This window comes from Haemorhous mexicanus, chromosome 1 (genome assembly GCF_027477595.1).
Source record: "Haemorhous mexicanus isolate bHaeMex1 chromosome 1, bHaeMex1.pri, whole genome shotgun sequence".
NCBI lineage: Eukaryota > Metazoa > Chordata > Aves > Passeriformes > Fringillidae > Haemorhous > Haemorhous mexicanus.
The window spans coordinates 49,385,449-49,411,130 of record NC_082341.1 but is presented as its reverse complement, the minus strand read 5'-3'; the positions used below and the strand labels follow the sequence as shown (position 1 = coordinate 49,411,130).

Sequence of the window (25,682 nt, the reverse complement as noted above, 5' to 3'; positions counted from 1 at the left end):
AACACATAAGTGAGCAGCTTTTTAAAGTTTTGTCTATTTACTGCCATGGAGGATTTACTGCCATGAAGGATATAAACTTACTCATTTTAGAAGGCCTATTTTAGTGGAGCAATGGCTAACGAAAAGTGATGAATAGTTTTATTTTTAAAAAATCAGTGTTTTAAGTTTACAGACAAAATGTTATGGTATCAATATACAAACATGTCATAACTGTTACTGGCTGATAATTAAACCATATAATTCACCTGTGACTTTACAGTGAATTTTCTTTAGGTATCTAACCTTTGCACAGCAGGATGTTGTCGGGCAGCGTGAAGAAGGATGACATGGAGCCATACACGGATGATTACAATATAGCCTTGGAATAATACATGGCTGTTTACATTCTTCATCTATAAGACATTCTCCTTTATGACAAATTCTTTTACATTTGTGCATTCCACATTTTAACATTTGATTGCAGCGAAGTCCACAGGAAATGTCAGTGAGATGACAAGGAATATTACTTCGCAGCTGAAAGAGGAAAGGAAGAAGATGACAACTAACAGTAAAAATAATCAATGGAAAACTCAAAATGCTTTTACTGTTCACACCTTCATTGGCACTGTCCACATAAGAATCTTAATACTAAAAGATCTTAGGTCAAAGAATGAATTTTGTTTTATACTATAGTCCAACAGAGCTGGTTTGCATGCATATGGAATAAAAGATATACTTCTCCAATTTAATCACATTAAACTCCAACTCCAATAACATATTCCATTTCAAAGATGACACAAACATCTAAGCTTACACTGGTAAAAAATTGTTTTGTATTCAAAACCATTAATTGTCCAGACTTACTTCATGCTTGCCCATACACCATTTCTGAGTGAGATAGGTACAGGGGGGACATTTCTCCTCACTATGACATGAATGGTACACTGCAGTCACAGAAATATAAAAGTCGTAACAGTTTTATCAGTATACTTCAGTTGAATGCACTAAAGAAGACAGTAAAGACAATTAAGCAAGAGAGTGCAGAACTACACAATTTATGGGAAGGATTATGCATCACAAAAAATTATAATGTCAAGTGTTTATGTGAATAATCTCTATACACTCTAAATTAAATAACAGGTATTTTTTTAACTTGTGAGTAGGGTAATACTCTCAGGCAAAATTTGTCAGAAACTATTTGACCCACACTATTTATTTTGTAATCAGCCAATTAATTTACAAGGAACATAGAAATTAACTATTCCCTAGATTATCCTACTGTTTCAATAGAGCACTTGATCTTTGGAATACAGCAATTAATGTGTGGCGACTAAAAAGAAAAAACACCAGTGTTTTTACCAGTAAGAGTACCATTAGTAGTTTTCATTGCAAGTTTTTAGCTGGTTGGCTTGGATATATATTTTCAAATAGACCTATGTACACTTTTCTACATTTTGATTAAAAGAACCCCAAATTAAAACAAACAAACAAACAAAAAACCCACCACACAACAAAACCAACGAAACAAAACCCCCAAAAAACCCCAATCAAAACTGAATGGCTTGACTTACCTGGATGATCACAGTCATGTGGCCTGGTGCATGCTTTTTTACACTCTGGTGGCTGAGTGCCACAGGGAACAGGGGGATAAATCACAGATTCACCACAATAACAAGTTAACTCGTCAAAACCTGAAAAAAAAGTCAAAAATATCCTAATGACTACATCTATTTGCATGTTTATTCTATGAGAAATCTTTACGTAACATGCAAATGTTTTATTCCAGCTTTGTTTTTAAATATTAAATACTAATATTTGAAATTAGTGAATTTATTAGCTTTTGTAGCTCCTACAAGAAAACTAGACTATGATGACTTGGTTAGGAATTATGCTTTGCTTTTAGAGCAGTTCTTTCATATCAATATTTTGAACCAGCGCAAGCAAAATGCTCACGTCAAGTTGAAAGCTTTGCTGTTCTACCTTTGATTTAAAAAGGGGAGGTATCTCTTGAATTCCCTTCCAGAAGGCCCATCATTGAAATTTGTTCCAAATTTCCTGACATCACTTTTTCAGACCATTGTTTAGATTTTGTAATTTTGCCAAGCCCTGCATATAGTACTATAAAGATTCCAAAGAAAATTACCAAAAGATAACAAGTCTTCTTTATGGTATTTATTATTACATGGATCCTCATAAGCATTCATTATGAATGTGTCCAAATACTTCAAACCCAGCTTTGTGTGTTTTGGAAGTTCTCCATCTCAGGCAGTACCCATTTTATTCTGAGTGCATTTTTTTATCTTCCGTGTTCAGGAAACAAGTTTTAAACTCCTGTAAGATCCAAATCTCAGTAATATACAAAGTAATAGAAGTACTTACATACACTACCCCAGTGAAAACACTGCACAAAAATTAATACAATTCACTGCTTTTTTCAGACTATACAAAAACTGTCAAACTGACTGGAATGCAAACTACAGTTCAAACAGATAAATGCTTCAAAAAACAGATCACTAAGAAAACATTTGACATCATACAGAAGGAGATGGGAGAACAAAAAGAGAATATGACCGGTCGATAAGCAAATAAATAGGTAGTGGAAAACAACAGAAAATGGTGGAGGACGCAAGAGAATAAAGGGGCAACAAAAATACAAACCAACAATTTTAACCTGAAGAGGAGTGTGTTAAGGGAGTTTTGGCATTCAGCAAGTTCTCTAACTCTGGAATCACAGGATTCTTCCTTCCTAGTCTACCAAAGCAAAACCTGCTAAACTCCTAAATGTTCCTACTGTCCAACTTCTCTAGATATTGATGGCTGCTAGATCAATATGCAGCTCCAGCCTTGGGTAGGACTGAGCACACATTCCAGAAAGACGAGACACACAATACATACATGGCAATAACATGACCAGATACACAGACTGACACAAAGCCAATTGAATATGAGATTCAAGTAAAGAGGAATGTGAACAGCTAAGTCCTCTTCCTTCTCTTCAGCTCATCAGGACTGAAGATTATTAGTGAAGACACACACATACACACAATTCACTCCAAATTCACATGCACACCACATTCATGAATCTGAAATACTAGCACAGGCTGTCTAATATCCATGCCTGGATGGACTCCTTTCCCAGGTACTGGCTGAAACCTTGGGTATTTCCAGAGGCAGACCTACTAGCCATTCAATCCAGCTTTGAAGCAGTTTGTTAGAAAATTGCACACAAACCCTTATCCATCCATGTACTGGCACCCAGATCAAGGGGTCCTTATAACTTATGATCCCATCCTCCAGCTGTTTGCACACAGGATACATCAATCTGGTCTCTCAGTTGCTAGCACAAAGACTATGTGCTCTCATGACGTGCAGCCAAGCCTCCAGCTGCTAGCACTCAAGAAGTCTCACACACTGAACAGAGAATGAGACTACACCAAAAGACATTAAATCTTAACTATGACAGGATAAAAAACAGACATGAGGTGCACAGATCTCTATCAGATAAGTAAGCTGACCAACAGCTTCATTCTATCACTCCCATCCACTGGCAGGGGAAAGAAAATATAATGACTTGAGATAAGGACCAGGAGAGGTCACTCACCAAATACCATAATGTGCAAAACACAGATGCCACTTGGGCATACTAACTGAGTTTATTTTTAATAAAATCAGAGCAGGATACTGTGAAGTAAATCTTAAACACACTTCTCCCCCACCCCTCTCTCTTTCCCAGGCTCCAGCTCCTGCCCCCCAGTGGTGCAGGGGTCAGGGAACAGGGGCAGTTGATCACACATTTTTCCCATTGCTGTTCAGGGAGAAGAGTCCTTCCCTGCTCCACAGCTGGGTCCCTTCCATGGGGAGCTCTGCATGAACTTCTCCAACAGGAGTCTGTCCTGCGTGCAACAGTTCTCCACAAACTGCTCTAGCATAGGTCACTGTTCCAAAGGGTGCAACCCTTCAGGCAAAACCTGGTCCAATGTGGGTTCCACCAGAGTCACAGGTCCCACCAGGAAACCTGTTCTAGTGGGAGCTCTGCTCCCCACAGGTCTGCAGGTCCCTGCCAGGAGCTTGTTGAAGCACAGGGACCCCACCAGTTCACAGCCTCTTTCAGGCATACACTTGCTCCAGCGTGGGGTTCCTCTGTGAGATGCAGGTGGATCTCTGTACCTCTGTTGACCGCCATGGGCTGCAGGACCACAGCCGCTTCACCATGGTCTTCCACAACAATGGCTCTGCTTCAGCATCTGAGTACTGCCTCCCCCTCCTTTTTCACTGATCTTAAGTGGCTGCGTAGTTGCCTCCTCTCTTTTCTGGCTGCAATTATATCTGTTCAATAAATTTTTTTACATCTTAAATACGTTTTCACATAGGTGTTACTGTTACTCCTCATCAGCTTGACCTTAGCCAGTAGTGGATCCATCTTAGAACCAGCTGGCATTGACTCTGCTGGACATAGGGTAGCTTCTAACAGCTTCACACAGAAGCCAATTCTGTAGCCCCTTGCTTCCAAACCCTGGATGCAAACCCAGTACAGCCACTGGTCACTCAGCTACATCTGTACCCAAATCTGTTACGTCTGCTATTATTAGTGTGGTTATACCAGCATCACAACTACCTACTAGCCTTGAGAAAATTCTACTCTCAAAAAGGTTCCCTATACCTCACTCATCCAATTACTTGTGAAGCTCAGACATCTCTCACCCCTTTTGGTGAGGAACAGACGTGAAATTTCCTATCTGAAACTTCTTTCACTTTTTCAATGATTTTTGCTATGTTCAGAAATGTCTCAGGTCTGTTTATTTTTTATGATCTGTTCCATCAGTTAAATCTCAGGCCAGATCATATTCATTTGCCCATGTATTTTGAAGTACAGCAGTTAGTAAAAAAACCCTGCAATTTTTGTCTAAGGAGACTAAATTACAATAAATTACAGCAAATAAGAATGCTAGGGTGGACAAAATGTTAGAAGAAAGAAGTAGAAAGCAATAGTAGAAAAGATTCAGAATGTCCATGAAAAGGAATGCCCTGTGGAAAGGAAGTATGGGAAAGAGTAGAGCTTTGTTGTACCTCACTACAGGTCTTGAAACAACCTTCCAAGGTCTTTGGAAGACCTGAATCTTAAGACAGCTACACAGGTCGCTTGCTATTGATGAGAAATGATAAGTGAAAAATCTTAAAATGAGAAGTCTCTTAGTTGCACTAATCAGGATAATGGGGTGTCGTGGTTTGAGGGGAAATGGTTTTTTTGGGATGGTGTGGTCACGCCAATCGGTGTCCAGATTGCACAGAGTGCAGAGAGGTCTGATCCAAAGGGCAGAAATACAGTATCTGAAAACTTTTTCTTTTTAATGCACTGTCTCTAATGCTGAGATTATTTATTTTCCCAAGAGTTGTATTCCTGTCTTGAAGTAGACTATGTGTGCATAAAGAAACCCTAGCACAAGAAAGGGACCACACTTATCAGCACTGAGGAAATTACACTGGAAAGTAAAGTACCTGGGAAGCACAAAGAGGTGTAGATGCACTCTAGTATTGCACCTTGATGTCAGCCCTCACCATTCCTAGCAAAAGCAGCAATGAAGAGAAAAGCAGGGACAAGAAATCTCATCTAATGAGTAGGCAAATGACTTACAGCTGACCATACCATGACATTTGATAACATGCCTGACATAAACCACCTGCAAAGTGTTGGCTAGACAGGTGAATCAGAGTCAAGAATGGTCCTTGGAGTGCTGAGAAGGATTCACCATCAACTAGGGTGAATTCACCATCAACAAGGGTTAGAATCATACAGAATCATATAATGTATGCCTCTGTAATCTCAACAAGCAGCGTCCAGAGAAAGTAGGTAAGAAGTCTTTAAAGATACTACTTGGTTGATTTACCTCTGGACAGATTCAAATAGGAAACTTCGGAAGCACAGAGGTTTAAGCCAAATTACCATAATAATCTGGTTCCTGAAGTATGTAACTGCTTTTCCCACATTCAGAAAAAAAATGAGCATGGAAGATTGACCTCTAGATTTTATCACATCCAACAGTGGGGCAATTTACAGTGGAGGCATCCCATTTAACAATGGAGGCAATCCTTAGGTCTCCTTTAATCTGAGAGTGAAATACAATCCTCAAAAATATTGCAGCAATGTGGATAAGTTTAATGACCTTAAATATTAAACCCACGGAATTCAGTGAACAAAAACAACTGCTCAGAAAAATCCACGCATTCTGACTTGACTAAACCAGAAGTTACTAACAGGACCTCTGAGACATTAAGATTACTATTTTGCTTTGTCAAGAGAAATATTTGCACACAGAAATATTTATTTTTCTAATGAGAGATGCAGTCAACACATGCATCATATTCACAGGCTATTAAGACAGACTACAATGCTTACTCTCAAGCACAGTGAGCTTCAGAGGCTCTAGCACCTTCTCTTTCTCAGGATGATTCCATGAAAAGTTGCTCTCCATAAAACAGAGGTCTTTGACTATGCCCAAATGCATATAATGCAGGTGAGACACATGTACTACTGCAGCGAAGCCACTTCAATCTGTTAACAGTATCCTTACAATCTCCATCACCTGTCTTTCTCCTTTTTCACTAGTGTGAAACAGATCACATTAACTGCCTAGAGCTATACAGAGATATTAACGTATTCCTAGAATAAATGACAATTATGTATTTTTGCACATAACTCACTTGTTTGCCAGCATGTCTGACAACTGCCGCGATGGCAGGGTTCTTCACATCTATGAAGCCCACAGTTGAGTTTACGACCACAAACCAAAGAGCACTTATGTTCTGTGTCCTAAGAAATGGCAAAAAACGAAAAGCAGAATTTAACTATAAGCCCTTTGGCTATTTTTTTCTCTTTGAGGTTCCAATCTACTTCTAATAATAGACAGACAAAACTGTATAGTGCAGAAAATAGCTTAGGCCAAATCCATACAGTTTTTCCATCACTGTATGGATACACAATTTTTAATGCAGATCCTGTTATAACTTCTGTTACAGACACAACTACAAGGTTTATGCTTCTTCTATTAAGTAATACGCTTTCCCTCTCCATTCTCCCTGGAATCACTGCATTGACAAAAAGCACCTTTACACTGATTTAACTGCATTTAGGCTGAAATTTGGCTTTACATTTATAATGATACTTATAAAACAAAACTTGCAAAATAAATGCGCACACACAAACTTTGTGAACATAACCAACACAGCAAATAGAGAATGAAGATGCACAAAAATGGAAAGATACAAAAGAAAAAAAGACTGTTAACATCACAACCAAAATTAAACACACATCACATCAAGCAATTTTATAAAACCACAGGTACACTTACCACACAGCAAACTTCATTACACTTGTGTCGTCCACATGACCTCTTCTTGTTGCATCGCTTGTCACACATGAATGTAATAGCAGCTATTAAAAAAAAAAAATCCCCCCAAATTCCTAACTTTTAGGTCTTTGCATATGCTGAGAATAAAACCTGTAAATTACAGTATTATGCTAAGGCTGTTGCAGGGCATGGTCTAGGAGATACTAACACAGGGTAAGCCAGCAAGCAAACTTCTAAATTACTCGCACTTCCTCACAATTATCCCCATGTGGGCACTTGCCTTTCTTTAAAGAAACTCTTACTCAAAAGGATTTTGGAAAGCGGAATACATGAAGCTAGTTAATTTCCCCTTAACCTTCACACCATAAAGTCCACACAACAGAACAAAGAAAACAGGATATTCTGATACTCTGAAGTCCCACAAACATCCAATTTAAGACTGCTTAAACTGGGGTGGTGTTAGCTGTTTTAGTCAGCTAAAAACAACTACTGCTATATGCTCATGAAACTACTGCTAGCAAAGAACATCCTTATTACCATAAACAGCTAACAAAAGGGAATCACCTCTGGATTCCATAAGAGCGAATTCTTCCCAGACAAAAGGTCAAATTAGAAAATAAGCATATTACTCCCTTATGTATCTTGTAAATAAACATCTCAGTAGACAGGGGTCAATCAAGTAAAGATTTCACTGAGAGGAATTTAGAGATGTTCCATTCTCAATACTAAGAAGCACCAAATGGGAACACTCTGATATGGTCAGATGCAAAGACCAGCTGCAAAGATTATCACCATACAATGTGTAGTAGAATCAAAGCTTGTATTTCCCCAGAAACACAGGCATCAGAGCAAAACTATTACACTGAATCAGAGCTGGGCAAGTTGACCAAAAGTTATACAGGATAATGGGGGAGTAGGCGGGGGATGGCAACCTATTGAATATGGCAGGTGGTGTAAGAAACTGTTCAAAATAAAACAGACAATCTTTAAGATCAAATGTGAAGAAGTCTTTCCTGATGTAAAAGATGAAAGAAAACTAAAGATGTTTACATTTCAAACCTTCTCCCAAACATAGCAGCATGGCCAGTAAAATGAACAAGCAGCAAAAATTATCAATTTGGCATGGAAGCATGCATAAAAGATGCAGTACAGATCAGCTATTTGCCAACTTTGTCAATCAAACCCCGAATTACTATGAGCTGTGATAATTTTTAAACAACTTTACATTATATATGTATCATTATCTTGTACCTTTATTTCTGAGAAGAGCACACGGGATTTCCTAGGAAACAAACAAGTAGCCATTAGATTAAAATAAATGAAACAACTGAAACATACTTATCTAGAAAACACTTGGTCACATGAAAAAAGAAGCACACAGTTTTCACGTGTATAACACATCCGTATACAAAAGTGAAAAATAAAAACTGGAAAAAAATTCAAAAAATATTTTAACACAATATTTGTTCCTTAAAGATTCAATACCAATTTTTAAAAAATGTAGCTTTGTATTCTCCACTTAATTAAGCAGTCTTAAGTGTGACCATAACTGGGAGAATCAGGCTTGTCCCAAGAAAGCAGAAATCAGTGTGATGGAAACCAACAGAGCTCTCCCAGAGTGTACTGATAGGAGTGCATAAACTTCTGCTTTGATCAACTGTCCCAAAAATGCAAGTCTGATGAAACAAAGGAAGAAGCCTAATGTTACGATCTACAAAGTTATACTTAAAGACCTCAACATGAAAATAAAATGTGATGGATGAAAATAATGTTGTTGACATTTGAAGCATTCGCCACAACTTTATATTCTAAGCTGTCATTTCTGAATACCACATTTTTCATTATTGATTGAAATTATCACTGTAGTTAACTCTTTTTACAGAAGCAACTTTTTGGTGTGTGAGAAACTTCATAAACTAAACCCAAAACCTCACTACTTTATTTCAAGATTCAAAAAGCAATCTAAAGTCTTCTACCCCATAACTACCTTCAGCAAACTTCTAGGAGAAAGCAGTTCCAACTTCTAGCAAACTCTCAGTCATTTCCATGCACCTACAGACTTACATATATTCAGAAGTATATATTCAGTGCTTCTGAATATATACTTGCAGGTGATATATAACAGGCAAAAAAACTCAAAGCTTCTGTGATAGTAGCCAAAAATTTCAAAGCTATGATTACAGAAAGTAGCATGGTTTAAAAATATAATAATTACTAAATAACAATAGCTGACAACCTAGAGGATCACTATATAAATGTACAAAGAAAATGAATCAGTAACAATATAGTCTCTACTAAAACATCTACAAGGAGACTACAAGCGATTACTATAAAGTTTTAATTAGGCTGCCTTTCTTCTTTCAGTTTACTCTTAGCAACACTTATTCACCAATTCCTTACGCTACAAAAATACTCCAGAATAATATAGGACTTTGCAGAATATTTACACTAATAGAACCCTGTTCAAACTCTGTCAAAATACTTTAAAACTTGCCTTCATAGTAAAATCATTTTATCACTTCACAGTATAAGCTAGATACCATCTATCAGTTAGTATACAACATAGGTTCTTGCAGCTAAGGAGCACAGTACTTCTTTATACTTCTCCAGTTCCTTTTTCTTCACAGCTTTAAAAAGAGGCAAAAACAACCTGTTTCTACACACTCACCTTTTTTTTGAAGCCACATCTACAAAAAATATTTGATGTGTGAGAACATGGTCTACAGTCTCCTTCGTGGCAAAGGCTTTCACATGTATGAATAAACTCTAGCAAAATGAAAATACAATATTAAGAATATAAAAAAATCTATGACTTGTAACATCGTATTTATTAGGAGCATCACTGGTCAATGATACTAAGCTTATGCACAGCTGAGTTTTATTTCCTTATTTCAGAGCATTATTATGAACACACAGCCAGACTGCAGGCTCTAGAGTGGTTTTTACACTCATTTTGGTTAAAACTCAAAATCACTAATAAAATATTCATTTATTGAAATTAAATATTTAAAGACCACATTTTGTTTTGTTTTCAAAATATTGATATCAAAAGGTTTAATCTAAGAACAAAGACTGCATCCCTGTACTTTTAACAAAGAAACAGGCATGCCCTGCTTCCAGAGCAAGGACAGAGGGAAGATAAAGGGACTGGGGGAGTAAGTACATCTGGCTTCAGAATGCAACCACAGCCAAAATAAGACCATAAAAGGACTAAGCCAGGAGGAGAGTTTTATGGTAATGAGAAATTATAATATGTATTAGATTTCTGCAAATTGTGAAGCATATGTATGTAATTTAAGTATATAAGCAATGCACTTGCAGAGAATCGAAATGCGCGACTCTAGGTGAATTTATCCCGCCTGCAGCTGGAACCACAATAAAGAATGCCTGCTTCTTAATGCTGCATTGGTGTTCAGGAGTTCAGTTCACCTGACTTTCAGTAACACTATGAGACCCTTTGAATACTCTGACACAGAAATTTCTAATTACCATAGCTACCACAAGAAAGAGGTTTGCCACATGTTTTTCCACACGATGGAATAGGATCTGTGCAAATTTTACGTTCAACACATCCTAGTTCCAGTAACTTGCTGAGAGGAGTCTGACCACAGGGACAACGATACACAACTTGTGGAAGTCGTGGACAGAGCTGGCAAGGCTGAGGATGGCATACTTGCTTACAGTTGTGCCTCCCACAATTTAATTTTCTGGGAAAAAAAATAATCAAAGAAACAAAATAGAAAACAAGAAAAAATTAAAAGGGGAATTATCTAGGAGTATCACAACAGGTCATTGTGAATAGAATGACCTTCTTCTTTTTAAAAGTGTAAGTCATAGTGATCTTACTTGCCACATATATTCTGACATGAGAAACTCCCAAAACCGTCAGAGAATTCTTCCTTTGATCCACACAATACTTCTTTAAAGTTCCTTCCACAGTAACACACTGAAAGAAAGCAATATTTCACAGAAAATACAAGAGAATATCAGTGAAAAAACACCTCCAGTAAAAATAAAAAGGTAAAAAGTGAAAAATTGTTACACTCAGTTTTTAGAAGGAAAAAGAAGTTGCTTCCTCTTTAGATTTATTTCATCAATGAAAGAGTTTTGTCCTACAGAAGTTGGAATTCCAGCATTATTTGTTTTGATAAAGTGGTACGATGTGCATAAAAAGTTTATTTATGAAAGTAGTATACATAACCAGTTAATTATTACCTTAAAAAATGGGAAAATTAACTTACAATTTTCTGTATAAACTGTTCCATAAAGTTATTAATATACTAACATACGTACTCAGCCAATTTAATTTCCATTTAAGACTCAGTTTAGAAAATTTTAACAGAAATCATGAGAAGCTTGTTGAAATGTACTTTGCTGTGGCCCTGGAATCCCTGGGTGGGTAAGGATAAGTTAGATTCAATCTGCACAGGGACCCTCAGCCAATGTCATTCAGCTCTAAATGCAGATGTATCATTGGCCAGAGAGCTGCATGGAGCTAACACCTCAACAAATCACATGTGTAACTGGAGCTCCTATAAAACGAGCTGGAGGAATAAACTCGAGGCTGTTTGTCACAACAACTCTAGAGTGTGAAGTCTCCGTCTATGACCCTCACCCCTCATTCATGTTACACTTCCCTATACCTTCTTCTATTTTTCTTTCATTTATGTCTAATTAATTCTTATAATTGTTGTAAAAAATTCAGTAGGATCAGGGGATAATTCAGGTAAGAAAGGATTAGTTAGTCCAAGCCCTTACCTAAAGCACAGTCAGCAATGAGACCAGACCACATTACTCAAGTATTTTATTCAGTTGGTCTTGAAAATCCCAAGAAAAGAGGTTTCCCTTACAGCTAGTTACAAGGAATTTAAGCTCATAGTCTCTCATCCTTCACACATGCATAACCCATCTCTGTCTTCTTAAATTACTTATTAGCTACTGAAAGGCTACTACTCAGCCCTCTCAAGATAACAAAGTCCAGTATCACCAGCCTGTCCTAATAAGGCACATGCTCCAACAGTCTAATCATCAGGGCAGGATTCCAGCAATAGATTTTGGTTGTGTTAAGGAAAAACTGGCACCTGCCTCTTGGTACTGATCTTTTCCACCCTCTTGTTCTCATTGTGTAGGGTGGATATCTGTAAAGCATTTCGGTACTTACCTTGCTGTACTGTTAACTGGCAAGGTGAACATTTTCCTGAGTGGCACACTTGAGTACAGCTGTGCTTTCCACAGTTTAAAGAATTTCCACATACATTAGAACAATGAATTTTCGTTGATTGACCACAGCGAACTGAATGACTGTAGAGACATGACACCATAGCCTGTCAGCTACATGACAACTACACAGTATTTAATTAAAAGGGAAAGGCATTTTCAGTAAAATGTCAAAATCTTCAAAAGGCAGCATAATTTACTAATGAAAGCCTTTAAGAAATAACACCCCTAGTTTTTCCCTTGCTTCCCCTCTTCCACCTCACTAAAGTAAAACACCTGTAACAGTAGTTAGTCTACAGAATTTTTCCTGAAGAAAATGGGGGAAAACAACCCAAGGTGACACTAAAATTTGAACTAATGCATGAACTCATGTATGTATTGTCAGAAAAGCAGGTATTTCCAATACAGATATCTTTCTGAAGACTTAAACAATCCTAAATCCATTGAACACAATGAAGATAGGGATATGGGCCTTAACAGTGGGTCAGATGTCTATGAAAACAACTGAGTTTTTAATTAAATTGTCAAAAAATGTGACAAAATCAATTCTCCGATTTTTTCAACTCTGGATGGCTTATACAATGGCTGTAAAACATGTACTTGAAAAAGTAATTTTAAAACATCCTTAAGTTGGTGATGCCATGCCATACATGCTGCATGTTTATACATATGAAATGCTATTTTGAAGCAGGTTTTATTTATCAAATGTACTATTACAAAAATCAGCAATCTGGTGAAGTAATCTGACATCTGGAAAAAAAATCTGACATCTGAAAAAAAAAATAAAACAAAGTTGTTGCATCTATTAAACATTTAAATGAAATAAGAAGTCAGAAAAACAACAACAACAAAAAAAAAAAACAAACCAAACAACAATAACAACAAAAGAAAACAAAACCCCCTAAACAATAAAAGGAGATAATATTACTATGGAAGATAAAATTCTACAAGCGATCCATTTTTCGGATGAAGACAGAGTGCTTTTATCTACAAATGCTGCCACAGAAGCTGCAGTACTTTCTTCTGAAAAATTAAGATTGTGTAGTATTAGATTCAAACTCTGAGCAATAATTGCAAAAAACTGAAAGATCTTTTTTCCAGAGCAAGAATGTAACACTGAAATTGGTTTATGGCTTTTTTGATTCTGTAAACAAACTCAGGCAAACAATTTATTACACAGAATCAGTTCTACGTAACGAGAAAAGGGGACTCTAAAGACTGAGGCCAACAGATTATGAGTGATCACACATAGTATAGGCAGTACCATATTGCTACTGGCAATGACACTATATGCACCGAACACGTAAGGAAAGGATAGCTTTAAGTCTGGAATACACTATAGACTTCTCTGTACAGTTTCTGAGAAAAGCACATTATTTTTGAAATTATTATTTCTTAAATTAAGTAATTTAAGATCTCATTTCATTCAGATAGAAAAGATATGAACATTTTTTTCTATTAAATTTCTTGAGTCTTCTAGCAAATAAAATTAATAAATACTAGTATGAGATTTCAAAATCAAATCAACTTACAGACTGCTCAAACAATTCAGCTACATATATTATAAATCAACAAGTATTTTTTCGTTTTTTACTTTCTTTCTTGAAAAATTAAAAGTAACTGCATTTTTCCAAAGTATAAAATTCTCCAAATCATTTTAACCACAAATTCAAGTTACAGCTCAGATTAAACTTTGTTCAGCATATTTTTAATAAACTATAAGAAAAAAAATAGTATATAGAGTTTTAAACTGTTCTTTTGTTTATAATAACTAAACTTATGTTTGCATAGTAGAAGCATTCTTACCTTGTTTGTCCACATTCACATGTTTTTGTCACAAAGGCTGGGCACGAAGGGCACGGTCCTGGGTGGCACAGACTTGGAAGTAAGTAAAAAAAGTGAATTTAACCTTAGCTTTATTACACTCACGGAGACACAATCCACCATGACCCAACATCAGTGCATTATCAAAACATTATACAGGACTCCTGCATTCACTCCTGCAAGGTGTGAAAGCAGTCTTAACACAAGAAAAAAAAAATTATTATTGCAATTGCATCAGTCTCAAAGACCGCTAATGTTGAAGGAACATCCTGCCACTGTCGAATCAACAGGAAATACTAACAAATCAATTCTGCTACTGACACATTTGATATATTTGATTTTCACCAGCAAACATGCATCAATTCAACTGTGTTCATCACTGATAACACCCAAAAAAATCATCTTATGTCCAAAGCATCAACATATTTACTTTTTTGGTGATCTTAAACACAACAGAGATAAAAACTTCTCTAATAATTTCTTCTTTTGAGCTGGTGGTTTTATCTTTGAACTCCGCGCTTCTAGTGCCACCACTAAGAGTTGCTGCTCCTCTTCCTGTAAGGTAACACATGGGAGACACAGCAAGTCTGCCTCCATTTTTTTCTTACTATCAAGGGCAATTGCCTGCAGATGTCATCAATTCCAGTCCTTTACATATCAGATCTTACCTCCGACTTCAAGAAATTAGATGTTCCCTATCTGCATGTAAGACCTTAGTTGGGCATAGACAAGCCCAGGTTTGTGAAATTATACTTAACTATCTAGTCTGCACTCTTCCTTAGCCAACTCCCAGTTCCCTTCATCTGCAAAAACAGCAGCTCTCATTTGGAGCAATTATTACTGGCCAGAACTGACCAGCACAGAAATCCTAGCCAAAACAAAAAACTCAGACTACCCAGTTGCATGGTAACTACTGAATTCCCCAAGGACAGTAACTATACAAGTACTAATTAGTAAACCAGTTACTACAGTCATACGCAATATAGTTGAGTCATGCCTCCAGCTTGTCAACAGTGGTCTGGCTTCCTTTCTTCCTCTACCACTCCTCCTTCTAGCTGACACTAAGGCCTAACCTATCTCTCAACCTATACCAGCTCTAACAGTAAAGCCAAGAAATTGCACAATAAACCAATTCAAAACAATGAAAAATCCCCCATCACGTAAAGCAAATCCAAAAAACAAACCACCAAAACCACCATAACCCTCCGTCTTTTGACAGGTCAGTTTTACGACATAGTGAAGAGTTGAAAAAGCACCAGAGCAGGCACAAGGAAAGGGAGAAAAAAAGAAAAACTAGATGGATAAACAGTAAAGCAGGAAGAACACAAAACCACTGAATTAATTAAAACTGTATTGTGGAACTTCAGACAATGAGAATTAACATGCATTCTGCAACATACGAGAAAACCTATCTTACAAGAAAACCTCTTGTAAAAGGACTGCACGGTATATTGCACTGTCTTGATGTCAATTCTCACAGATCCATGCAGGATTCTGAAGGCTGGATGCCAACTTAACAACTAAGAATCCAATCAACGTAAACATAAATTCAAAATACTATGATCTAGGTCATAACTTGGAAAAGCAAGAAGGCACATCATCTTCGGAAGTCTTGTCATGTGAAGTTTTTCATCGGGTGTATTATTTCTCTCAACACACTCATATGCAAGCAATGCTAAGATTTCTTCCATAACCCCACTCCTGGCATGCTTTCTGATGATACTGTATCACACAACAGCTATTTATATTGATCACAAATACTTTAAAGTTGTAAGCACCAGTAATAACAGAGTACAGTCTTACAGCAAGATTCCTTTTGTTAGAACAGTTATCAGACAATTTTCAGACATCTGAAAGCTTGGACAATGTATGTTTCTGAGACAGTTTTCTGACCTTTTAATAAGAAAACAATAAGACCTTAAAAATAATAGAAAAATTCTAGTAATGCAAAAACTAATGCTTTGAAATCAAACTTCTGACTTTTGAAATAAGTATTCCTTATGCATCCCTACAGATACACAAGCAAAAGTTTCTGGTACAATTTAGTTTAGACAGAAGCTACAGTATGACTACAGTTCTAGGACATACTGGATCCATACAACAATTAAGACTGAAATTCAAATTTCATTCAGCATAGAGACATGCACAGGAAGTGCAGAAAATGCTCCTTAGATGATAAAGATGGGTCATACCTTTAGAGTTTTAGTCCTGGTTTATGGGATTAAGCAAAAAACTAAGTTAAATGACTTGACAATGTTGCAAACTGAACTCAAAAAGGCTGAAGACTTCAGTATTAACTGAAGTCTTAACTGTTTGGTGAATGCAGAGATTTTTTTTAACTGAACCTTCATTATCTATCGTTAGCATGGATGATTATTTTGCAATTTACTGCTGCTGCTCTAGAAAACTGGCATACAAGAAAAGTAGTGAAGATATATCTATCTAGACAGAGGAAAAACTAAACTTCCATTTGCCTGACAGTGAAAATATTAGATACTGTAACAGAACGAAAAAGGGACTTCTGCTGTAGAAAAGATTACAGCACCAAAGATCTATGACAGAAGTCCAGTGACTAAAATTTAAATTAATAGAGAGATGCGGGAAATGGATTTGTAGAGAGTTCTCAGGCCCTGACAGAAGGCTCACACAGTATGCATCTGAATGCAAACTTTGAGATAAGAACTGTTGACTTAGAAATGCCATGGAATAGGACAGATATGCTGAGAGAGAAATGGAGCTAGAAAAAAAAGTTTCAATGAATGGCCTGGCAAATAAGACTAGATACTCTGGAGAAACAGAACTATGAAAGATGCCTTGTACTAGGACCCATGAGGGGTAGTTTTAGATGATTGGCTTTAAGGCATCTACAGCATGGTGTGGCAAAAAGCTGATAGGCCAAGAAACACTTATAGTGTATTGTGGTTAGGAATTAGCCGGCTTCTGATTGCGGTGACGTGAATTCTAACATCTGTATTGTCTCATCCTTCTCATGAGACTGAAAATGGAATAAAAGTTTTTAAAACACCTCTCAGTTGCCCCATCTCTGGGTCAGAAAAAGGGTATTGTCTGACAGAGAGGAATTTCATTTACTGCCGTTGAAAGACCTTTATTAAATGCTCTCAAGGCCTTGCATAGTTTCAGCTCGCAGGGAGAACTTCAGAGCCTTAAAAGAAGTTTTGCTTTGTTAAGAAGCTTATTATCAGGAACATTTTATTGAAGGTTAAGCTAGATGTTTCTTTGATGTAGACCCTAACACTATAAAATAAATGTCAGTGTTTTTAAACTAAAAATGTGAAGAGAACTCACCTTGAAAAGTGTTATGCATGCCACAGCACAACACTAGCAAAAGATCTGCAAAGCATTCCCCTTTCAAACAGCTGCTTACCTGTTCCTCAGCTCTGCCAAATAACTGTTTATATAAATGGTTATCATTTCAATAAATCTGAGTAAATATTAGATTTGTTACTAAACCAGTTGATGTGCTCAGGCCTGAGCAGCAGTCCGAAGCCAGAGCTGACTTTCCAAATGGATCCCAAGCACTGTGTGACTACTGACACCATCAGTATTATTTACCTAAAAATAGATGACCAAGAGCTTATACTCACTGTTTAACACCAAACTGCCTGCTTTAGAAACTTTCATATAACCTTCTGTAGTTACCGGCAAGAAATGTATCATTTTAAGAAATTTTCTCAACTAACACGAATAGAGGCTTGCTTGTAGGGTATTTTAGGGGCAAACCCTCCCAGCCAAGGCCTGGGCTCTGGCTAAGCCCTGGCCCTGGCTGGTCAGCAAGTGTGCCATCAGATTCAGGTTTTTCTGTGCTAAAAATACAATCAAGTCACTTTGACTTGCTGATTTGGCTCTATAAAAGCTGGACCCACTTTCAGGGCATATTTGGAGGCCTCATCACCTACGGGCTGACTCACCATGTGGGATCTTCCTCATTGCTGGGAAGGGTTCTCCAGGTCCTCACTGCAAAGCAGAGCTTCCCAGCGACTGCGGACTCTGGGTGACAGTAAAGTATTTAGGCAATTGATGATGTATCTAACTTTCTCATTCACTATCCTTTCTCTCTCAAAGTAATGACTAGGTACACTACCTTGCTTATTTTTGCCCGTTGCTAGAGCGAAGCACATAGTTTTATTGAATGTATAATTTTACTTTTGTATTATCTTAATATTCACTGTAAAATAAGAAGACCATTCTTTCCATTGGTGTCTGTGTGCTTTAAATCGCCCCTGTCAACTGGCAGTGTAAATCACCTTTACTTATTTTCACCAAAATGGGGTGTAGTGTTGAAAAGGAAAAACAAAACACCTTTTAGGATATCTGCAAACAGAATGACAGTTCTGTTTCAAACCTTATCACCTTACAGGAACATGTGGGAGGAGGGGAAAATGGCACACAGCAAATCCACAATCCAAAGAAATAAATGCTTGCAAGAAGAAATTTTGAGATCATCTAAACTTAAGCAAGAATCATAAAATAGAGCACTCTCTTCAGGAAAATCTCTGCCCAGACATACATCATGGTCCAGACTTATCATCTGCATTCAGATATTAGAGCCCTGCATCTCTAACTCTACCACTGATACAGCAAGAGGGAACAAAGTTCCTACTTGCTTTTTGATACAGCAGATGACGGCCTGTGTCCTCACAGACACCAAAGATTACCATATGGAAGAAAGAAGTGTCCAAAATATGATGAACATCCAAAATTGGGTAACACTAATGTTGAAAGTGCATTCCTTTCCAATTCACCATCAAAAGTTAAGAGATTGTCAAGAACATCCATTATCTTCATCTGCATGCCTACTGTTGCCTTACCTCTGGGACTGGATAATCTCATTTTGGTTTTATTCATGTGAAACATGAAGTTGAATGACAACATTTTTAAATGTTACAACTGCTACAACTGGTCACAAATTGGGACTCAATTTTCACAACTTTTATGCAGATCAGACATTTAGAGACTAAAACTTTGTACCACCCCAATGTCACAGTATTGTCACTACTCTTCAGAAGACTTTCCAGAAGAGAATACCAAAGACTGAACCTCTGCTCTAGACTAGGAAAGGAAAGAAGAGAAGAACATCTGCTTCCAAGCCTGACAGGAAATTTTGTCAGGCAACAAATTGCAGTCAATGAGTTCTCAAAAGTGGTTAAGAAGTCTGCTTATTTCTGACTGAGCAAAAGATATGTCCATGAACATATGCCTCCCCTGAGATTGAGGCCTGCAGCTGGTCTCCAAAAGAAGCAGTGTTCTGTTCAGGGTATCAGCTACCTTTAGTCTGAAAGTTGAAAGTAAATTAAGAAAACAGCCATGACACTTAAATGAAATAAAACATAAATCAGCATACATAAATACATAACGCATAAATATAAATTAAATCTAATATCAAAGAGAAATCTAATGAACATTTTCATGTATGGGAAACAAGTATTAAAGAATTATTCTGACATTCAATAAAATGTTGAAATATATTTGAAGCAGAACACATTAAATACAAAGTTCAGAGTAAAGTCCTGAGCTTTAGCAAATCTTGGAAAAAGTGTCAGGCAACAATCTGTTGGAATGGGTGAAGTTTCTGACCAAGAGCAAAAAACTGCTTCTATCAAAAATTTCCAAAACCAGAAATATGAACAGATGTTAAGGACCAACTTCCATGGAAATTGAAGTTAGATACAATAGGAACAACATATAATTTATGTTTCTGACAAGCAAGTATATTTATACATTGAAAAAAATCATATAATGGTGTTAATCTTATCAATGCAACTACACTACTAAAAAAAAAATCTAATGTAAAATTTCCAACGTTGAAAACAGAGATGCCCTCCTGAAGTGGTCTGGATTTGTTAATTTAAGATTTTCCTAATTTTAAAATTTCCCAACCAATGTGTTGATGAGTGTAGTGGGCTTCAGTGCTGGCTAATTACCAGTGCACTCATTTCCTGCTGTTAGATAGGATTAGGAGAAAGGTAAAGTAGGTTCAAAACCTTTAAAACAATATAAATAAAATTTTATTAAAAGTAACTAAAAGAAAAAAAGTATTAAGAATCATAACAAACCCTTCAGAACACTTCTTCTTCCCCCACAACCTTTTCTTTTCCACTGATAACATAAAGAAACAAAACCTAAAATTTCTAGTTAGTTTACCACCTCTAAAACAGTCTTTCTTGAGTTCAGTTAGGGAGAGAAGTCCTTCTTGTTAAGGTTAAGGAGACTTCTTCACAAGAGGAAAAAACCAGTTCTCTCGTGGCTCTCAATTTTGTCACAAATAAGAGCCACCCAGGGAACCCTGTTATTGTGAAGTCCTTCCCATTTCCACAAGTCTTCCCACAGCTTGTCGATGGGCCATGTTGACTTATGGGGTACTGTTTTAAAGATGAGTTGTTCAAAGGTAAAAATTCTCATTATTTATCTCTATAATTATCTTCATCCCTGGGAACAGAGATATTCTCTTTCTTCTCCTGGGGGCACAGGACTACTCTCTCTTTCTCTGTTCAAACTTCCCATGGGATTACAGCTACTTTAACATCTGTTTATTTTGGCACTGAGGTCTTTACTTGGTATCTATAATTTGAACACTTTCATCTCCCCATAGTTTCCTGTGTTACAAGAAAAAAGAGGTATTTTCCATAGCTTACAAGAGGATTTGAGCAGTAAGATCAAAGCATCTTCCCCTCCCTCCCATCTGAGACTTAGATCTTCCTCACTCACCACGATGTTTTCATGTTGTTCTTTTACATGCTTGCATCTTTTTCCTTCCTCTCACTCGAGGGAGGATTAAAGCATTGAAAGGGTTAACATCCCGCCTGGAGGCCGGTTGGGGTCGGGCTGGGCCGAAACTGTAAATAGGGAAGCCAGGCCTCTCGGATCGAATTGAATCCAATCAGCCAGGCTAAAACCCAGCAGCTGCACACCGGGGGTGAGGGGTAACTTCTCCTTCCCCCTGCCCGATGGCTGAGGGCAGCTTCCACGGGAGTAAAATCCCGGCACCAGTCCGGGGCTGCTGCCAGGGCTCGGCTGGGCTCCTGGACTGTGGGGGGGAGGGTGTAGTAGGCAGTCAGATGTTAGTAAGGCCAGCTCCATCCAGCCCCGCGGCACCCCCACTCCCTGCTCAGCAGCCGATGTTAAGAGCCGGCTCGACCCCGCGGTTACCGCTCTCCTGACCGGAAGGGAAGAAGTTGCCGGGTTTCTTTCGTCTTTAACATATGTCTTTACAGAGGCGTGTCCAGTTTCTCAGTGGTTCAACACACTGTCAGTTACACAAAAAGCTTTTGCCTCACTTCCCAAAATTTTCCTTCCATTCCAAACCACGACACCTCCTTTGTCTCTCTTCACTGAATTATACTAATAAAATGCTAGTAGAACCAATCTGAGTTACATATACTGATTAAAATTTCCACGAGAAACTCTGGTTAAACTATCTGATGGTCTCAACAAATAAAAAAATACAAATGCCCTTTTATCCTCAACAGTTAGCAAGCCAAAAAAAAGGAAAAGAAACAAAGGAAAGAAAAAAGTGGTCTTTCAGTTTAAACAAGTAGCACTGATCCCAAATTAAGATATTCAAACACTTTTACGTGAATAACAGCACCTGAAAAATCTGGTGGACCACTGGACATGTTCAGAGTTACTTTCAGACACTATTATTTCTTTACTTCAATGAAAATTCTTGAAACCAAGTCAGATAGCTGGTTCAGTTCCAAAAATATGATAGGAATGTTGCTACAATTGTTGTAGACATCCTGTTCATGCTCTCATATGAACTCGCTTTAACATACCAACACAAAAGCATTTCAGGCTTTTCATTTCTTTCAGACTTCAGCTGAACTATAAACCTCTATAGGTTTTAAATCTCTAAGCATATCCTAGAATAAAAAACTAAGCAAATATAGTTTTCAGAAATTTTCTCAAAATAATTTCAGTGTTTATATAATATACATTTACTTACATGTTGCAAAGATGTGGACAGTCCAAACACTGCCTCTTCTTTCCACAAAGTTCCCCACAGCTATGTGGGATTTCATTTCTATTCCATTCAGGATTGTGCACCTTACCTAAACCATGTCAAAGTCAAAAAGATATTTATTGCTTTGAATACCAGACTGCATTTGTGAAAAATATAGAAAGAGAAAAAGCAGTACTTTAAATACTGGCAAGTCTTCTTTGACAAAAAAATTACACAAATGCTTATGTTATTCTTTACTGATACATACTCAGCTTTTTTAAAAGAATGTGCCATTGGAATAGCAAGCTCCAGATTCTTTCCTTCTGTACTCTCAATCAGCAGACATGCAGGTAGCTGATACATTAAACTGATGAAATACATGAAAACTAAAAGCCCCCAGCAGTTGGTCAGGCTGCACAGTAGCTAAGAAAATTGAAGGATGAAACTCTCTTGCTGTCTCAATGCAGCAGAGAGGGGAAAAAAAAAGGAGCAAAGTAAAAAGATACTGATCCCAGAAAGTAAGATCTACCTGGCATGGTGATGGGGAATAGGGAATTAAATAAGTGGGCAAATTATGAAAGTCACTTCTATAAAAAGAATCAGACTCCACATTAATAAAAATACTAAAGGTTCATGAATTCTAAAGAATGAAGTCTTAAACAAGAACCATGTTAGCTTCATGTATTTTATATTTCAGATAAGCACTAAACCATATTTTCATTAATCTGAGATATTATCATCAAATCTCATAGCCCTAAGTGCATGGACATCAGGATTAATCTTAATTGCCATCATTAACACTCTTGGCTTTCTGCAAGAGAGGAATTAAAGTAACAGTGAAGCAACTGAGCTAATGTTGCAAATTTGAGCTGTGACAATCAAAACCAACAAGAAAATGTATTTTTGGTGACATAGTCACATAATTTAAATTTTTTTAATATACCTCTGTATATTCTACAATATTAAGTTAGAAAAATATGAACAAACACTACAGATAGCATTTATTCGCCCGAGTTTCAATTAAACTAACTGAATACCCAGGAAAGTCCCCAGAAAGATCTGAAGCTTCAGAAGAAAAATAAGACAGGAATTTCCTCATGGGTGAAAGCATGGGGGGGGGGAAAAAAAAAAAATCACACTTAACCACACTCAGCACATCAGGACATAGTTACTACTTTGCATCAAATACAAGATAGGTTTTCATAAGTGACTGATGATGTCCAAATTATATATCATTAATGTAAAATTATCTGCAGAAGTTTGAACTCTTATGTTACTACATGGTACTCTGCAAGTAATAATTCTGCAGACAATTTAAAGTTCTTAGTGTAGATCTCCTACACCATAAAACGTCTTTAGGCTTAGGAGAATTTCTTCCCTATTTAACAGACAGATGTCCTGTCTGTTAGACTTTTTAAAATTAGACTTTTTAAAAAGTCTAATTTTCATTTGGTCTAACTTTCATTCATGGTCAGTTAATTCTGACTGCATTCTGAATTATTATCCCTACATTAATAAAGTTTCACACATTGTTGTACAAAAACTCTGCCTTAACTGTATAGCACTAACTGATTCACTAATACATTTAGATAAAAAGATAAAACTCTATTTTAGTAAATCTTGCTTCTTTAGACAAGTTTACTGGCAGTTTCTGTCTCAAATTCAGAACATTCTGTTTTCTAGAAAGCAACATGAAAGTTTCCAGTGATTTTGATTTAAGAAAGCTATGTGAAAATAATACAGATCACAGAAGTATAGATTCCAAACAAAACTTATTCATATCTATGCAATTAAGTAACATAATTTCTCCTTTTTGTTTTATGTTTATGGCTTGGTGAGTGCTGCACTCATGCCATTTACTTTTTTTATTAAACACATATCTACACAGAGGTCTGAAAAGCCTGAATATTTTTTTCCTATTTAAGCTCCATGTGCCTCTGAACTACATGAATCACAAAATTGCTAAATCAATTTAAAGGTTTAGATAGTTGTATCCTTGAGTTGTGTATTATTTTGGTCCTGTCACAAAGACGTAAACATGCAGGTTATTCCATTCCTTCTACAGAAGGAAAGCTCACAAGATACCAGCCAAAATCTATCATTATTCCATAAAAATCACTATTTCTACATAATGATTTGAAAATATTTACCACTTGGGACTTACTATTTTCCTTTCATTTTTCAAGCAGCACATGTATGATTCTCTGTGCAGCCACATTCCAGTGTCAATAAAATTTTTTAAAAACTGAATCTCAGGCATGTAAGCAAACAAACACCAATACTAAAATTCATATTAAAAAAAAGGAATCAAAATGACAAAACTGTTTTTCTTTGCAAAAGCAAGTGAGAAACTCACCACAGAAACAAGTGTAAGTTTTAGGAACTTGCACAGAAGCATTCTGACAAGCCGGACATCTCCAACCACTATTGCCATCTGTAGGTAAAAAAAAAGATAAAAAGGACTTGAAATAAATAAAAGACCTAATCTACAAGCCTAGAATAAATTGTTCTACTTTGTTTTTTATCACAGTTGCAAATAAATTAATTTTTCCACTTACTCAGAAGTGGTGAGATAACACATTCATTTTATACAGTATTGACATCAACACAGCCATAGTATTTCATTTCAAAGGGCTACAACTTTTTATTGAAGCAAAGCCAGATTTTAAACTCCCAATTTTTCTATTATCATATGCCCTGTTATAAGACATACAGCTGGAACATAGACAGACTTCACCATATCTAAAGCTGTGAGGGGAAAAAAAGTGTTAAGAGAGGGGAATTGGTGAGGAATACATACTTCACACAAATCACTACCTGTACTTTCCTTTTCACTATCTTCTCATGACTGTATGTGTTTTGTAGAAGACAAATTTAGTGTTGCCCACATTCTGATAAAATTTATGTATATAAATTTATATATAAACCAGAACAATGTAATTTATTCATTTACATTATTCTTTGAGTTGTTATTTTAATAAATAGTAGTTATCTTGTTTCTGTGTTTCAGGAGGGTGCTTTAGCAGTAGAGGAAGAAGAGTAAAGTGGAAGAAAAGCAACATTAATTTTCCCCAATTCAGTAGGTATCATGCCATTAAGAATACAAGTCTGAGAGTGCTACCAAACACAGAAGAGGTCACAGACAAGAGAGATATGTTTTTATATCTATATATAGTTATTAAAAAGAAAAAAACTGATTAACACTTTGTCTCTCTTAACTGAATCAATTCAGTGCTGGTAAATTAATAAATCTGTGATTTTAGAATTATTCTTCACTATTAAGAAATCTGACCAAGATTCATGATAATTTCATGTTAGGAAAGCAGAAGGAATTGCAAACAGGAAACTCTGCCTAT

At 36.7% G+C, this 25,682-nt stretch overlaps 1 protein-coding gene across 21 annotated transcripts in view; it reads right to left on the bottom strand.

The window, feature by feature from the left end:
* NFX1 (nuclear transcription factor, X-box binding 1) overlaps positions 1 to 25,682 on the bottom strand; it is a 113,348-nt gene that overhangs the window by 63,891 nt on the left and 23,775 nt on the right. For all 21 annotated transcript variants that reach the window (XR_009486925.1, XR_009486928.1, XR_009486924.1 and 18 more), the window contains 13 exons: positions 24,683 to 24,760; positions 22,330 to 22,435; positions 14,349 to 14,420; positions 12,487 to 12,626; positions 11,172 to 11,271; positions 10,815 to 11,032; positions 9,994 to 10,091; positions 8,577 to 8,607; positions 7,326 to 7,408; positions 6,679 to 6,787; positions 1,551 to 1,670; positions 844 to 923; positions 283 to 513 (listed from right to left, as the gene is read on the bottom strand). Coding sequence is in view for 18 of the 21 variants with exons in the window: in XM_059849335.1 (XP_059705318.1) it covers positions 283 to 513; positions 844 to 923; positions 1,551 to 1,670; positions 6,679 to 6,787; positions 7,326 to 7,408; positions 8,577 to 8,607; positions 9,994 to 10,091; positions 10,815 to 11,032; positions 11,172 to 11,271; positions 12,487 to 12,626; positions 14,349 to 14,420; positions 22,330 to 22,435; positions 24,683 to 24,760 (1,466 nt within the window). In the remaining 3 variants the exon portion in view is untranslated. The remainder of the gene's footprint in view (positions 1 to 282; positions 514 to 843; positions 924 to 1,550; positions 1,671 to 6,678; positions 6,788 to 7,325; positions 7,409 to 8,576; positions 8,608 to 9,993; positions 10,092 to 10,814; positions 11,033 to 11,171; positions 11,272 to 12,486; positions 12,627 to 14,348; positions 14,421 to 22,329; positions 22,436 to 24,682; positions 24,761 to 25,682) is intronic.